This window comes from Carlito syrichta, unplaced genomic scaffold (genome assembly GCF_000164805.1).
Source record: "Carlito syrichta isolate Samal-C Ts95f unplaced genomic scaffold, Tarsius_syrichta-2.0.1 Scaffold301619, whole genome shotgun sequence".
In the NCBI taxonomy this organism is placed as follows: domain Eukaryota; kingdom Metazoa; phylum Chordata; class Mammalia; order Primates; family Tarsiidae; genus Carlito; species Carlito syrichta.
Genome location: NW_007245715.1, coordinates 444,806 through 462,185, shown reverse-complemented (window position 1 = coordinate 462,185; position 17,380 = coordinate 444,806). Strand labels below are relative to the sequence as shown.

Genomic DNA, 17,380 nt, shown 5'->3' with positions numbered 1-17,380 from the left:
CTGTCCTTATAATATTCAATAATCTTAGCATTTGTGATGTATATACCTTGTTTTGGAAGAACTTCCCGGAACATTGATTTCACTTCTGCCATATCTGAATTATTGCATACGGTATTTTCCTTCAATGAGAAATCATTTATTATTATTCAAGAACAAATTCTCAAAACAGACTGCCTGAAACATTTATATAGTTTAAGTAGTAACATAAATCTTACAGAAATGGCTACCCTATCCTTACATAATATTCCCATTTGTTTCCTGTGATTCTTTTCATTGAAACAAGGTTGAGACTGCATAAACATTTAGATCTTGTCAACTTTTATTTATCAGCAGTGTGTTACTTGGCAGGGTGGGTGGGTATTCTTTTGTCCCCTGCTAGTGAAAAACCGATAAGGCTTCAGTTTTTTAGGCAAAGATGATTAACATCCACTGGGGAAAAGGCATTTTATGTGCAGCTGTTATGGTTCACTGATGGCATCCTTCTTGAATGGCAGGCGACATAAAAAGACATAACCACCATTGAAAGGTGGGGTGAGGCAGGCAGAAAAAGTAGTAGGTAAACGTTTTCTCTCAGTAGTTAGCAGCTGATGCTACTTTTAATCCCTTTGCCATAACAAAAAGCATCCTCAGGATCAGTTACTGGCTACACTGCTGCAATATGTAAGGAAGCAATGCTAGGTGAAAGTGGCTCGAACAGAAGTAAGGTACGCTTTCAGTTTATTTTCTTCTGATACTATATGCTAAAGGACAAGCATATACTTTTTTTAAGATTGGAAAATATGGTTTATTTAGAAAGATAAAAAAAAGGATTCACCTCCTCCAGATTGGGGAAGGGGCCAGAGCTTATAGAGAAGCATGGCAAGGACCAGCACATACTTTCATCTGAGTATTTTGTTGTGAACATCCCACATGCCATTTTTGGCCACTGACTTTTGCTCCAAGTGTTACATCCAGGATTACTGCTATATGCTCAAGGTGTTCTGGACTAAGTTGTGGATCTCTTTCCAAACAGATGCTTCTCTAGACAGTCCCACCCATTTAGTGATTCACCATACTGATGCAACCTTACCATGCATCTTTCACAACATCACCACCACAGATGATTTATTATTTATAAAGTAGTGATGCTGGCTTGGTGCCTGCTTTTGCCACCCACTGCAAATTAATTATAATCAAGTGAAGCTGCTTCTGGTCTTTGTTATTCCCACTCCACTACTTTTTTGACATTCCTAATAAAAGCTTCCTACTCTCCATCCACCAAACCATTTCCTCTCTCGTTCAAATTCTTTTCCCGGAATGTCTAAGTTCCTAAAAAACCTCTATCTGCTTTCCAGAAGCTTGTCACCAAACTTTACTCCTACGCTGCTCTATCAGAAGATAAGGTAGAAGATGGACCAAGAATAAAGCAACTGATGACTAAATAGAAAGGGAGGCAAATATGCGATTTCCTTAGAATGTGCAGCTTCTACCACATTCTTCCCTTTTTAGGCCTCCTAATATTAACTAGTGCTCATTGCCTTTTTTTTCTCAGGTTAGGTTGAAGGTTAGTAACACTGCAGACCCTCAAATTAGCCTTGATTAGAGCTATCAAATACATTTAGCCTCTCCATTAAAGACATCACAATGAAAATACTCATTATGCCCTTATTTGATGCAAATCTAACATATACTACTGAAAGGGTGGGTAGACCTGACATGTTGATAATTGTGAAGGAAATACATAGGAACTATGACATTATATATCACTAAAATGGTGAACACATTCTTAAATCTTAGCTGTTTTATAGCGTAAGCAACTCCAGCTACTTAGAGTTCAATCACTATCCTTTGTTTTCTCTTAGTCTATACTTCTTTCACATCCAAAATCTGGCCTGGGGAAAACAATGAAACTTGGTGCTCTACCAAACCTCAGTTCTCTGTTTGACTAAGCTGCCATTGTTACTGAAAAGGGTGTGGAGCCAAAGGACTGGTAGGGAGTGGGTTGCATATAGTGTGGGGAAGATCAGTGCCAGTCACTTGCATGGATGGAATGTCTGCTTTACTAGGGTTGGTTTTGTTCTAGGCCCCCTTAGGCATTGGCAGGAAAGAAACAGGAAGGGAAGGGCTAAAATAAGCAAGGTGGTTGTTGGATGGCCAGCACTGGCTAGGCTATATTGTCTTAATAACCAAGTACCCTGGGAGTCCAGAGTAGGAAGGAGTGCAGTCATGTGTCCCTTAATCATGGGATACATTCTGAGAAATGCATCTTACTAGGCAATTTCGGTGTGGTGCAAACAGAGCATACTTACACAAACCTAGATGGTATAGGCAACTACACACAGGCTACAAATCTATATTGCATGTTACTGTACTAAATACTGTAGGCAACTGTAACAATGGTTTTGTGTATCTAAACATAGAAAAGGTAACATCATGAACATTACACCAACTATGACATCACTAGGCAACAGGAATTTTTCAGCTCCATTATAATCTTATGGAACTAGTATCTGCAGTTTGTCATTAACTAAAATGTTATGCAGTATACAACTATTTATTTCCTACTCCCACATGGCCTGCTAATAGTCAAACATGGGTGTTTTATCTGGTGTAATGCACTCTAAGGAGCTGTGGTTGCTTGTAAGAGAACTTTCTCATTGGTTAGGTGAGATGTATATAAAACCAGGGAAAGATGGGTCAAAGGACAAACATTAACAGGTTTGACTAAACTGCCTATGTATCACACAACTGCCGTGGCCATTTAATTCAAGAAATTTGTGATTGCCTACCACGTGGCAAGCAATGGTCATCAGTGAACAAAACAGAAAAAAGCAAAACCTCTGCCCTCTTGAAGCTTACAGTCTAGAGTGTCGGGAGAGAAACAATAGAATGCTAGAAGGCAGTAGAAGGTAGTAAGTGCTATAGAAAAATAAAATAATGTAAGGGGATTAAAGAATGATGATGGGGGTGGTATTTTAATAGGGAAATCATGAGGCCCTCATTAAGAAGGTGACACTTGAGCAGACTGATTTTGAGAGCATATGTTTTGTCTTTTGAAATTGCAAAGAGCAAAAGCCTGATAGTACTCACAGTTAAAGAAAACAAAGGGAAATTGGCACTCGGTTGTTAACAGTTTTTTTTTTTTTTAAAGTTGGTCTCACTCAGTCGCCCAGGCTGAGCCACTGAGCCCGGGTGAACCCAAACCTTTAATGCTCATAGAAGGCAGTGTCAGGTCATTTTTTTGAAGCCTGTGGTCTGGGTAACTGGAAAATAACCTGTTGCTTTCTTTTCCTCCATAGTTTCTTAAGTTTGTAATTTTCCCAGAGATAATTTTTTTTTTTGAGTTGGGAGTCTTGCTCTGCCGCCCAGGCGGGAGTGCAGTGGCACACTCATGGCCACCCTAGCATCAACCTGCTGGGCTCCAGCGATCCTTCCACCTCAGCTTCCCAAGTAGCCAGAATTACAGAGGCACGCTACCATGCCTGGCTAATTTTTGATTTATTGTAGAGATGAGGTCTTGCCAAGTTGCCCTGGCTGGTCTCGAATACATAGGCTCAGGCAATCCACTCGCGCTGGCCTCCCAAAGTGCTGGAATTATAGATGTGAGCCACTGCACCCAGCCGATGTATAAAATTAATGCAGAGTAACTCAAATCTTTGTCATGAAATATTTTACTATGCTTTAGAAGTGAGAACTAAAATGACATGTCTAGGGAGGATTACTGCTTTAAAATCAATCATACACATTTGGACAAGTTAAAAATTCCTGGGATGGGCCGGGCGCAGTGGCTCAGCCTATAATCCCAGCACTTTGGGAGCCTGCAAGTTCGAGACCAGCCCGGGGAACTTGGCAAGACTTTGGCTCTACAATAAAATAAAAAAATAGCCGGGTGTGGTAGCGTGTGTCTGTAGTTTCGGCTACTTGGAAGGTTGAGGTGGAAGGATTGCTGGAGCCCAGAAGGTCGATGTTGTGGTGGCCGTGAACCTGCATGCCACTGCACCCCAGCCTGGGTGAAGGAGTAAGACTCAACTCGGAAAAAAAAAAAAAAAAAAAAAAATTCCTGGGAAGATTTAGTTTGATAACCAAACTAAATTATGGGTGTGAAACCAGATTAGATCACTAAAATGTCCTGACCTTTGAGAATATATACCAATGGTCCTCAAATTTTCTACTTGTCTACTCCCAGAGATTTTTAAAAAGTAGGTATCACTTTACACATTTATAAATTGACATTAAAGGCTTTTATCATAAGTTTAATAATTATAAAGGATATAACTTCCAATACATTTAAAAATAACTGTTATATCAGTCTTTTAAAAATATATTCAACATAATCTGATAGCATTTTGATACCTATCATCCATTCATTATAAAAAGAGCATTTAAACTAGAAATTTTGTTTTCTCCCCACACCTCTATTTCCATCCCACATAATTTTATTCTAGTGTAACATTTTCATGCCTGATGTATTATTGATCATCCTGTTTACTTCTTTGCGACAAAAATGTCTGTAAACTTGAATCAATACTTTAAAATAGTCTGGATCCAGTTATTACAATGAATACAAAATTGGTAAAAATGAATGACACACTGAGACCGGGAGCGGTGGTGCATGCCTATAATCCCAGCATTTTGGGAGGCTGAGGTGAGAGGATTGCCTGAGCCCATGGGTTTGAGACCAACCTGGGCAACTTGGCAAGACCTTATCTCTACAATAAAATCAAGAAAAATTAGCCAGGTGTGATGGCTACTTGGAAGGCTGAGGTAGAAGGCTCGCCTGAGCCCAGCAGGTCGAGGCTGTGATGGCCATGCGCAGGCCACTGCCCTCTAGCCTGGGCGAGAGAGTGAGATTCCAACTCAAAAAAAAAAAAAAAGAATGACACATTGATAAAATAATTATTGAACATTAAAAAAAAGTTGTTGGCCATGTATCTGTTAATAAGGACTGAAGTTTTGTTTTCTAAAATAGTTCATGTACATACATGGCTGAAAATTTACTTATTGCTACGATTCTAATTTTAACAGATGTAAGTACAGAGATGGGAATGGGAAAAATTTTTTCAATCTTTTACCCTAAGGCATATGTTAAAAAGCATGTAGTGATCTCTCATCAAACAATAATTTTAGGCCAGGTGCTCTTGCCTATAATCCCAGCTCTTTGGAAGGTGGAGGTGAGAGGACTGCCTAAGCCCATGGGTTTGAGACCAGCATGGGAAACATGGTGAAACCTCATCTCTATAATAAATCAAAAAATTAGCAGGGTGTGGTGGTATGTGCCTGTAGTTCTAGCTACTTGGAAGGCTGAGGCGGAAGGATCTTCTGAGCCCAGCAGGTTGAGGCTGCAGTGGCCATGAGTGTGCCACTGCACTCCATCCTGGATGACAGAGTAAGACTCCAAATCAAATAATAGTAATAATAATAATTTTAGATGACCAAAAGACTACTAAATTGGATATTGTTCAGAGTTATTGAAAGTTGAGGCCCTAAACAGCCTCGTGAACTGCAAAAGCACTACTTACCTAATAATCAGTGAAGCTTTAGTCTTTCTTAGTAGTTTCTTTGACTCTCTGTTTAGTACCTAAGAGATTTTTACTCCCTGGAGCATTTTGTCATAGTAAGATTCTACATGAGCTAGAGAGATGCCTTTCTCTCATAAAGTTTTCAAAACAGTAATTGTGAAAGGGGAGGTGAGAAATGAGATTAGGTATGATGGTTTATCCACAAACCCATTTTCTCAGGGACTGCAACATCAGCAGACATTACATATGGAAATTTAGGATCTGGAAATTGATTAATCTTAACCTCGCTTGCCTGTGTATTCCTCTAATTATCTTTAGGTATCCTGGGGGATATGCAAACCCTGGTATAAAGGCTGATGATCTATACAATCACCAGACCAGGTTGTTCTTTTAGATGTTAATGGACTCTGAGAAGATTCCATAGTTATGAAATCTGAGAATCCTTGGGAAGGAAAAAAGTTATACTTCCTTTTTAATAGCAGGAGTTTTTAGAAATTCAATATGCTAAAGTATGTAATAAATTTCAAGCAGGTGAATTGCATATATTGTTGTTTCCTAAACTTATTTTATCCTGGAATCCTTTAAAAGTACAATTATGGGACTAGTATTCCCCAGAACACAGGGGGATACTCCTAGGATAATGCCACTTTCAATATGGTATATGTAATAAAATGCTATAAATTAAGCAAATATTAAGGAAAATCCCAGTATTACAAATATTCGATTTTGAAACCAGTAAAGGCTATATTTATTCTGAAAGTAAAATTTATTAAGATCAACTGAAGAATGGCTTATCTTTTTTCCCTTGGAAGTGAAAGTTTAGGACCACCTTGGACAAAACAGTTTTTCTAAAGAGGAATTATTTAAATATGAAAAGAATCTTGCAGAGAATTTGGGGATTTGGTAAAAATGCCAGCTGTCTTGTCTCCCATCAAAAGAAAATGATGATGTGGGGCTTCTAGTGACATAAGTACAGTATTTTGTGCCAAAATGTTAACTAGTGGTTATTTATGGGTCTTACTTCTACTTCCTAATTTTATTACATGAACATCCATCACTGATATATGATTAAGAACAAAATTTGAGTATTTAAATGGCAAATCATCTTATATTGAATTTAAATCAAGGTCAGACTGATTAAAGCACAGTCTCTAGGCTTAAGGATCCTGGAGGATAGGGGTGGAGGGAGAAGAAATAGGCACATAAACAAATAACCATAATGCAATATAAGTTCTATATTTAGAGGTATATGTAAAAATGTGAGCACATGGGAACACAAATAGGGAACAATTGTGCCAGGCAGATACGATGGGGAGAAATTTCAGGTGCAGGTAATAATGGTTTGTGCAGAGACACGAAGATGGTCAATACAAAGCATGATTCGTTATGGGGAAGGAGGGACAGTGATGCTAAAAAAGAGTAACTAGCAGTCTAGAAACAAATCCAAACTAAAAAAGAGTTGCTAGCTAACTATAAAAGTTAACAGTCTAGAAACACACCCAAACCAAACTGTAACCAAATTGATTTTGAAGGAAATAAGGAGAACCACTGAAATATTTTAAGAATGAGAATGACTTGAACAGATCTAAAAGTACTTAGGATGACAATTTAAAAGCTATTCAAAACATTCTAGGTGAAAGATGGATTGCCTGAGCCTGCAGGTTCAAGACCCGCCTGGGCAACTTGGCGAGACCTCATCTCTACGATAAATCCAAAATCAGCCGGGCGTGGTAGCGCGCGCCTGTAATTCCACCTACTTGGAAGGCTGAGCTGGAAGGATCGCCGGAGCCCAGTGGGTTGAGGCTGCGGTGGCCGGGTGCGGCCACTGCACTCCAGTCTGGGCGACAGAGTGAAACTCCAACTCAAAAAAAAAAAAAAAAAAAAAAAAAGAAAGATGGATGTACCAATGTGAGCAACTAGCTGCATTGTGAAATAGTGGAGCCAGGGAAAGCATAAGGAGAACAGTGCAGAAGAAGGACAAGAGATCAATTTTGGAATCTAATGACTAAGATATAATTGTGAGACTTTTCAGAAGAAATGTCCAACAGGTAAAGGGAAGTATGAGTATAAAAACAGTGCTTTAAGTAGATGGTATGATGAGGTGGTGGTAATTCAGGCTAGCAAAAACAACAACAGCAATCAACAACCTTACAAAACATGAAGACTAAGATTTATATAATTTTATTATGAAAAAGTTGGCTCTTATGTTATCTCTTAGCCTTGAATGCTGTGGACCTGTAGCCCTCTAGACAGACTCTTTCACTAAGATCTTACTTGCAGACCTACTACTTATCTGGAAAAAACAGCCTAACTCATTTAAGAAAGCATATGTCTCTAAAGTGGCTAGAAATTATGAGTTTATAAGCAAAAAAAATTAATTCTGTACCTTGTGTTCTATTTGGAAATAAACACTGGACAGTAAAGACTAGAATGATAAAGGGTATTTTTTTTAGGTGACAAGCAAGGGAATTATTCTTTCAGAGTAGAAAACTAATAAATGTAACATAAGAAAAGGAATTTGGAATCATAAAGCCTATGTATTCAAGCAGATTTTTTTTTTCTCTCAACAAACATACTAAAAGTTTATAACGTTCCAGCCACTGCTAAATGAGGGAGATGGAGTAAAAACCAGTTTCTCTCTTTTAGGAATTTGAGGGAGGTGATATATGGAAAGATATAAGTAAATAATCACAACTGAATACAACATACTTTAATAAAAGCATGCCTATTTTGCCTTAAGAAACAAAAACCATGAAAAACTTGGTCCAGGATAGGGGATAGTGGGTGGTCTCTGAACAAGAATGAGTGACTAAATGTGACATTGGAGGTAGTCCCAGAAAGATGGATGGGGATTTACTAGGCAGAAAAGGGGATGTGTAGTAAAGGGTAGATATTCTAGACAGAGTGAACGATACAGTCAAAGGAAGAAGCATTAAAAACAAGTGTTCTGTCTGAATAAATGGCTAGAGTACAGTATGTGTACAGTGTGGACCTGACTAGGTGGAAGCCAGTTAATGCTCAGCATGTAATGCCATGCCTCAGGATCTGGACTTAATATCCTAAAGATGGGAAGGAGCTAATTGGATACTTCTAAGTGGTTATATGACATATGATTCATGTTTTGAAAAAACATATTCTAGACAAAATGAAGGAAAACCAGAAGAGACACTAGAGGCAAGAAGATCTGTAAGGAAGTTATAATTATGTAGCTGGATGATGAAGGTTCATACCTAAAGCAGTGATAACAGACATGAAGAGAAGATACCAGAGGTATTTAAGGGCACAAGAAGTTGAGATTCAAACCTCCTTTAGCTTCACACCCCTACCCTCCTTTGAGGAATAAGGAAATGACCAAGGATGACTGAGATGAGCTAACGTAATTGTGAATATGCAGGTATTAATTCAAGTTGGGAACATATGGGAGGAGAAGCTTGAAAGGGCCGAGTAAAGACAATGAGTTAGGTTCAGATCCACAAAGTGTGAAAGTCCAGTAGGAAGGAAAAAAGGACTGGTGTCCCAGAGTGTCCCACAGTAGTATAGGCTACAGAGGTGGATATTATCACCCAAGAAGAATGCAGAAAGATGGTGAGTGGTGGTCGGTGGTAAAAAAGGCAAGAGTATAGTGTGGTGGTTGAAAGAAGCATCTGAAGTCAGATAAATCACTTAAACAATCACTTAACTTTCTAAGCCTTTGTTTTATCTGTAAAATAAAGTTTATGATGGTATCAACCTGAGGTAGTCGGTATATTACAGATATAATTCATAAAAAGCCATTATGATGAGAGCTCAATGAATGTTGCAATTCTTACCATATTGTACCATTACAATGCTGTCATAAATTAGATTTTCAGAAAAAAATAAGTCTATTAAAATGTATTAGAATAATAGAGGCTTATTAGTAAAATAGAATGAAGAAAAACCTATAGGCCATTTTATACCCATATTGTCTTAAAAGTGATATTAAAGGAAGAACAGCAGCAGCACAGTATAAATCATGTACAAAGTCATGTATGGTAACTATGTAGACGTTTTAAGGAATTTTCTACAGTAATTTTGAAAATAACTTGTATTACCCTAAAAGATGACTTTATAATTGAATTACCCATACACTCACTCACCTCTCTTTCCATCCCCCAATACATACATACATACGTAATTAAATTTAACAAACTAAGGCCAGGTTTAAGAAAAGTTATCTTGTCAACATCACATAGTTGATAAGCAGAGAAACAGGATTTGATCTCATGTCTGCCTCACTCTAAAGCCTGGTCCCTTTTCAGTTTTCTCTATGCTACTTCTGTAGGAATGGCATGGAGGCTGCAAGTAGATTTAGTATGAAGCTGCACCAAAGGGACATCAATATATAAAATGTTAGAGAAATAAGAGAGTAGATACAGTGTGTAGAAGCCAATGAAGGTTGAAATAATCAATCTTCAATTTCTACCAAAATGGGCAATTTTGAAGCCATTAATAACCTTTGTAAAGGAGGATAAACATCAAATATGAACCAAACAGTAAATCTCAGGAATGAGGTAGATGAAAAAATAAAGTGCAGTTTACTGACTAAAGCACTACATTTTCTTCCCTCTTTAGTTTTGGAACTGTGTCACAATCAGACCAATGTATGTCTCTAGCCAACATATGGTTTTTCTTTCTTCTTAATTTGAGGATTTAGCATTCCAGTTGTCATGTTGGATACCATCCTGTAAGAAATCTCTTAGAAAGAAAAACTGCTTTTTCACTGGATTTTGAACATAGCATTAAGTATTATTTTAAAAAATATGCCACTAGAACTTTCAACTCTCAAGCTTAATTAGAAATATGCAACAACTTTTTGTTTTTTGAGTTGGACTCTGTTCCCCAGGCTGGAATGTAGTGGCAGACTCACGGCCACCCCAGCATCGACCTGCTGGGCTCCAGTGATCCTTTTTCCTTAGCCTTCCAAGTAGCCAGAACTACAGGCACGTGCTACTACGCCTGGCTAACTTTTGACTTATTGTAGAGACGAGGTCTTGCCAAGTTACCTGGCTGGTCTCGAACCTGCAGGCTCAAGCAATCCATTTGCCGTGGCCTCCCAAAGTGCTGGGATTATAGGCTGAGCCACTGAGCCCAGCCAATATGCAACACTTTAAACGCTTAAAAGTTTTGCATTTTTAAATTTTCTTAATCATATCTGAAAGGAGAATATATTAATTAGACTAAGATTCTGGGTTAAATAGTTGAACAGGACTGCTAGCTTTAGATTGCACCTGTTTTCATCTAACCATCTGGAAAATGCAAACTGTGGTTCACAGTGCAGGCAGAGAAGGAGACTAACTACTAAAATCCAAAATCCATTCCTGGTAACTCAAAGCATAAACATATTGATCAGATACATCAAAATGAAAACACATTATGGATGCCAAAGTCAAGTCTTGGCTTCTAAAAATGTTCAGGACGAGATTCATACCTGTTTTTATAAACTGTCCTCCTCACACTAAGTCACCTTAGTCAAATATTTGATCTTTGCCAGAAGCCCTATGGAGCCATTCCTTGTCATAATGTGTGTCTACTAGTTTAAAATGGAATGCTTCAGTGTATTCTATGTTTCTAAGAGTTTCAAACATGCGATGACAGTAAAATCCAATGTCTGACTTACACAGAGGCTTGTACTGGAGTTTTTTTTTTCCTTCCTTTTTTCTTACCAATCTAGTTCATATTTATAGTTTAAATGGGATACAGGTTTGTATTCTGTCTATACTACTAACTAGCTGTGTGACCTTGAACACACTTTTTAATTAACCAGAAGTTTAGTTTTCTCATAAAAAACATGTTTATTATCTGTCTTGGGTTGTAAAATTTAAGTGAAAAGTAGATGTAAAAATGCTTAGAAACACAGAATGACATTTATTCCAAGTCTAATTTTCAAATTGCTCTAATAAAGGACTTGTTCTAGATTACCATTAAGGTAGCTTTAGACTCTAAAAGTATTTGAATCCTCATAAGCACCATGGTATCTATAAGGCAGCATTGCGTATTTAAATGTGTTTCTCATTAAACACCTGTTTCACTTATCTACTTTGAAAGCATGTGCTGCCAAATTGTGTTCTTAAATGTTTTTAAAAATATACTAAAGCAAACCTATTTCATAATATAACTCAATGTTGAAAAAAATGTGAACAAACTTTTAAGAGGGTAGCAAAGAGCAAAATTGTAATCTAGGGAGAAGAAGCTTATTGCACATAAGAACATATCTTGAATTTCTGATGGCAATGGCAAGTGATTTGTTGCTTAATCTAGAGAAGTAAATGCACCTGACATATGGCAAAAAGAAAACTCTTCTAAAATATTTCAAGATTCTCAATTAAAATACCAATCATGTTTCCATGTAAAAAACACATGGGCCATAACCCGGTGGCCCTTAGTCCTATTCAGTTAAGTGTCTTGTTGTTTTACTAGATATTTAAAAGGTATTTGAGCCCGTGTTTAAAAGTCAGGATTTCATATAGAATCCAAATTTTAGCTTCACTTGACAAATCTGGCAACGCCAAGCCCACATTCTCACATGGCAAAATTTGGCTAGGGCTGTGAAGTAATGCCTCTTTCAGGTGAGTATGTTTTCAGGAGTTCTCCAGTCCTTACTACTGCCCTTTGTTTCCCTTTATCTTACTTGCCCAATCATTACAGGCACTTGCCTTTGCAACTACAGTAAAATACAGAGCAACATATTATATGCCAAACTGTGTAATTTTGTTGTTAATGGGCATTCAGAAGCAAAAATAGTCTCCGGGAACTGAAGGAGGAACAAGGAGCAATCATGGTAAAGCACAGTAAAGGATACTTCATGTAAACCATATTTTTCTTTTGTGAATATTTATTAAGTTAGTCCCTTTAAAGTAAATTCAATCTGCCTAATGCAGGTTGTGAGTGGGGAAGGCAGGAATGGTAGAAATTTTATCTTTTGTCTTATCCAAGACTTGTGGTTGACTAATAGATGGATTTTTAGAAGCCTACTAGACTTTTGAATGTAAGCTAATATTAGAAAAAGGTGAAAGGAGAAGCCCAGAAAAAATGTGTTTTTCAGCAGACACAAAGTAGTGATGCTTACTCTCCTTCAAGCAACTGCTCGCATGCTAGCAGAATGCTTAATTTGGACTGATAATGTTCACCTGGAAATGCCAAGTAACATGTCATATACTGGGAGACTATAGCAGTTTTATTTTGCTCTGCTATCTGGTATCTGTTGGTAGAAAATATTGCATCATGTTCAATTTGACTAATTAATTCAGACTCATGTAAATAAAATGTGCGGTGACTAGATTTTAAATATGCATAGGCCTAAGAATGGGAATTGTTCTTGAGTAAACTTGGATGATGCCATTGGCTCTGGTATTCTCCAACAGCAGACATTACTACTAAGTTAGTAATAACGCACACTACTTAGGCCAAATGCCTTTTTCTAATAATCTCTCTTATTTCAAAACTCAGTACCAAATAGCTGTCTAAAAATGTTAGCGATTAACCTTTTAAAAAAAGTATTTGTTCAGCAACTGAGATATTTAGCTATTTCAATGTGCAAGGAAAGAGAAATAAAAAACTGTTTGATACCTTACACAGTGTTCCTCAAAGCTCGGTTTTCAAATGTGTGCTAAAATTCCCTAGATTATTATTAAAAATACAGACTTTTCTGGAGCTCTCCAGAAATCAAAATCAATGAATCAGAATATCTAACTTATTAAGTTCCTAACATTAAACTTGGAGAACTATGGTCTTAAACTTATGCACTTACTCAGTAAATATTTAATGCCAACTATGTGCTTTAGAAGTTGTTAATAATAACTACCATACACTGACTACATTTTATATGCTGTCCATCAAGCTAAAGCACTTTATATATATTTGAGTTAATTCTGTTCAACAATCCTTAGGGGTCTTAAGGCGCCATTTAATAGATAATAGAGTGAATAGAATGTCCAAGGTTATCCAGCTAACAAATGATCCTATTCTGAAACCCAGTTGATTCTAAAAACCTGAGGTCTTAATTGGTATTTATTTTGCCTTACCTGAATCTAGAGTCAACTTAAAATTGTTTCATAGTCCCACATGAGCAAATTTCCTTCTATACTAAGAAAGCAACTGATGGAATGCATTACTTAGCTTTCAAAATGATGGCTAAAAACATTCTACATCAATCTAAGAAATTCTGCCCTCCCAGAGCATTTTCTTCTGCTCCCTTCAGTGCATTTTCTTCCTTTTACTTATCTTTCATGATCAAATATAAGTCTAGGCTGGAAAGAGTAAATGAGCTTGGCAGTCTACAGTTTCCTCTTATGAAGTAAATTCCACAAACACTTCTCTTTCCATTGGGCAGAGAATGTTCCTAATGTGCTAAGTGTTAAGTATAATCTTGATTTTGCAATTTTTAATAGGCTCTCGCTTAATGCTACCAAAAAGCTACAAAAACACCAGGACCAATTAGGACTTGCAAGAGAATTTCAGGGAGAAAAATAACATTGCCTAAATTGGAATGTGGCCAGATGACAAACAGTTGCCTTGGATCTACTTTGATAACATCAAGATTCATCTGTATTTGAATTACAGGGCCCACACATCTTTCAACAACAGTCTGCAGGGTGCCAGGAGTTGAAATTCATGAAACTATGCTGACATCAGTACACTTTGCTGCAGATTACATTGCATCAGCTCTAAGAATAGGCAAAGTAGCAGCAATCTATATTGCCAGCCCAGTGCACTAACACATAGGATTGAAACCTAAACTCTTCTTTGCAGAATACCATAGAGGGGAGAGTATGCTGAAAAGTGGGAAGGATGTAACTAGCAATTCATGGCAAAGGTGCATGTAGCTGTATTCGAGAAGGCTTAGTTGTGACTGAAAAAATATGAATACTGTGAAGTAGTCTCATAAAAAAAAAATTAAACTTAATCTACTCAAGCCTCTAGACTAACTTCTGGTTTACAAGAAATAAGAAAAAAAGGGCACTTTTTCTAAAAAGACTCTTGGTGTGAACTCTTCAAAATGCCAATGTCACATGGGGTAAAAAAAGATGATGGAGGAACTGTTCAAGATTAAGACTGAGTTTTGACACCCAAATAACAACACACAAATCTTGACTGGGAGGTGGGGTGGGGAGAAGAAGGTATAAAATATATTATTGGGTAAGTTAGAGAAATTTGCACATGGACGGGGTTTTAAATATTACAGAATAGCTGTAATAATGATACTGTGTTTTGTAGAACTCCAAATTCTCAGGAAATTCATGTTGGAAATCTTATAAGTGTTGGAAATCTTATAAGTGTTTGCCTAACAAAGGTGTCTGTAACTTTTTTTCAAATGGTTCAATGACAATTATGTGAGGGACCGGGCACGGTGGCACAAGCCTGTAATCCCAGCACTTTGGGAGGCCAAGGCGAGAGGATTGCTTGAGCCCAGGGGTTCGAGAGCAGCATAGGCAACCTGGCGAGACCTCGTCTCTACAATGAATCAAAAATTAGCCAGGCATGGTAGCACGTGCCTGTAGTTTCGGCTACTTGGAAGGCTGAGGCAGAAGACTTGAGCAGGTCAACGCTGGGGTGGCTGTGAGCATGACACTACACTCCAGCCTGGGTGAGAATGAGACTCCAACTCAAAAAAAAAAAAAAAGTATGTGAGGAGAGATGAAATAAATAGGACAAAATGTTAACAAATGACAGATATAAAGAGTATTTTTTCATTCTTTCATATTTTAAATGTATAAATATCTTCATAATAAAACATTTGGGGAAAGATCATGTTGGAAACACTTCACAGGGGAAGTGTTTGAGAAACACAGACAATGTTGAATTTATGATAAACTGAGGTCCACAAAATGTGGCTGGGAGTGTCTTGGGCATCCAAGAGATATCCAATATATTCAATCTTTCAGTAAGTATTTACCAAAATAATACCATGTGCAGGAAGAAGTAACAAGTAGACAAATCTGATGCAAACCATTGTATTCAGGTGTAAGCATGGTAAGTGAAGCTAAAAACATAAGCAGTTGTTACATAAAATAGTGATTGTCCTAAAAGAGGTACAAAATCAGAGGAAATGACTTCCAGGTGGGGAGAATCTGGAAACACATCTCCCAGGATAACGGAATCGCAAAAGGTGGTTGCTACAACAGACTTCTATGATTAACCACCTAAAAAACAAGGGTAGTTCATTGTTTGTACTCATTGGCTGGAGCATGAGTACTAACCAGTAGAAAAATTAAGTACATAAGGGAGGTTTGCATTCTTATTGTTGATTAGGTGGGTATAAGTTATTTTTAATTTACCTGAAAGTTCTAGTCTTTTTCCTGCAGTTTTAGGCATCCAATCCGGTATTACCAAGATGACTGACTGAGTTCTTGACTCAAGCCTGTAGAAGGAACTACAAGATAACGTGTGATTCCCTTGTAAAGAGTCATATAAAAGATGGTATTTTTACATATATTCATAAATTGTTTAATAAACCGTAGACACGCAGGATTAGGAGAATATATCCCCATCCGAAATTGCCAAAATTTACAAAGACCCAAGAAAGAAGAGGCAAGGGAGGAAAAATCAGAACGGGAAGACAGGCGGCGGGGAAATAAGACTGAAGAGGTCTTGCCGCGGTGGCAGGGGATTACCTCTTCTTATCTGGCTCATAGTGGAAAACAATTTTCTCAAACTCCCGAATTCTACACCCTCCAAAGGTCAGGTAGTGAAAGTACTTAATAGGAACTTGCGGGGGCGTGGTCAGGAGCTCCGTTTGCCGGAGTTATGGGCTCCGCCCCGGGGCCCGCGCCCTGCATGGTAGGCTCCGGCGGGACTGCGACCGTCAGGGGAGCGGCCTCGCCCCACAGGGAGCCTCAGAAGGGCGGAGGAAGGGAGGGCCGCCGCCTGGGCAGCCCGGAAAGAAAACCTCCCAGCGGAAGCGGCCCTGAGCCCCGCTTGCCATCTTAGCGCTGCGTCCACCAGGGACCGCTTGGCTCAGCCTGGACCTCGGCTGGGGGCCGAGGGACACTCACCTCACTTTGTAACTCAGGTCAAGAATCGGCACCCCCTAGGGCGCGGGCGGCGGAGGCTATTGCCACCCTTCCGCCATGACCCCATTCGGAAGTGCCAAATGCAACTTCCGGATGGAGAGGGATTTTTCGGGGACTTAAATTGATGTCCACCTAGGTAAGTGACCAGACGTTTCAGTAGAATAAAGGCCAGGAACCGGGCCTGTAGTTCGGAGTATGAATTAACTTGTCTGACATGGGATGTCTGGCCACCTATGGTACCTCTTTGGGCCTACTTACAGACGTATCTTGTCCCGGACGTCTCAGCTGTTGCCCGGGGTAACAGATTTGGGCGTAGGAAAAAAAAACTACGTCACCTGGAAACAGGAAGCCAGGAAACTTCCGTTGCCATCATCAGTTATGGCTGCCTTAGCTTCAACAGCAACTTCCCATTAGGAGTTGCCACTCTACCCAGCCGGAGGCTTGCTCTGTAGCCCAGCTAGCCAGCGGCGCCCAGTGGGCGGGAGACCTCGTAGACGAACCGAGGAAAGGAAAAGGGCGGAGAGAGGGAAGCTGGCGCCAGCGCCTCGCCCTGATTGGGCAGCATCTCTTGCTCTGGCTCCGCCCATTTTCCTTGCCTAGCGAGTGACGGGCCCACGCCGGAGGGGTGGGGCGGGGCGGTTGGAGCGAGTGTGTGGAGGGGCGGGGCGAGTGGGGGAGGGGCGGGCGGCGGGCGGGGGGCGGTGGTTGGGCAGCGTCGCTTCTTAGGAGGAGGAAGGAGGGCGAGCGAGGAGGATGGCGGAGTCGGGGTTCCTGACGGTAACCAGGGCCGAGGAGGAGGCGGCGGGTGTTTGTTGGTCGGCCCTTCCTGCTCGCCTTCCTGTCGGTCGGGCG

General features: G+C 39.2%; 2 protein-coding genes across 6 annotated transcripts in view; one reads left to right on the top strand and one right to left on the bottom strand.

Annotated features, from left to right (window-relative positions):
* Positions 1-16,857, bottom strand: part of BBIP1 (BBSome interacting protein 1) — a 60,684-nt gene extending 43,827 nt beyond the window's left edge. Inside the window, exons 1-3 of one of the 4 annotated variants that reach the window (XM_008054939.1) lie at positions 16,787-16,857; positions 15,794-15,888; positions 47-119 (exon numbers count right to left, since the gene is read on the bottom strand). In XM_008054939.1, coding sequence (XP_008053130.1) covers positions 47-92 — 46 coding nt within the window. In that variant the 5' untranslated portion in view covers positions 93-119; positions 15,794-15,888; positions 16,787-16,857. Of the gene's footprint in view, positions 1-46; positions 120-15,494; positions 15,659-15,793; positions 15,889-16,786 lie in introns of those variants that run through there. The other 3 variants (XR_002481802.1, XR_002481801.1, XM_021710865.1) reach the window with 3 other exon arrangements.
* SHOC2 (SHOC2, leucine rich repeat scaffold protein) overlaps positions 16,552-17,380 on the top strand; it is a 97,043-nt gene continuing 96,214 nt past the window's right edge. The window contains exon 1 of one of the 2 annotated variants that reach the window (XM_008054940.2): positions 16,552-17,305. The gene's annotated coding sequence lies outside the window, so the exon portion shown is untranslated. The remainder of the gene's footprint in view (positions 17,306-17,380) is intronic. The other variant, XM_008054942.1, reaches the window with a different exon arrangement.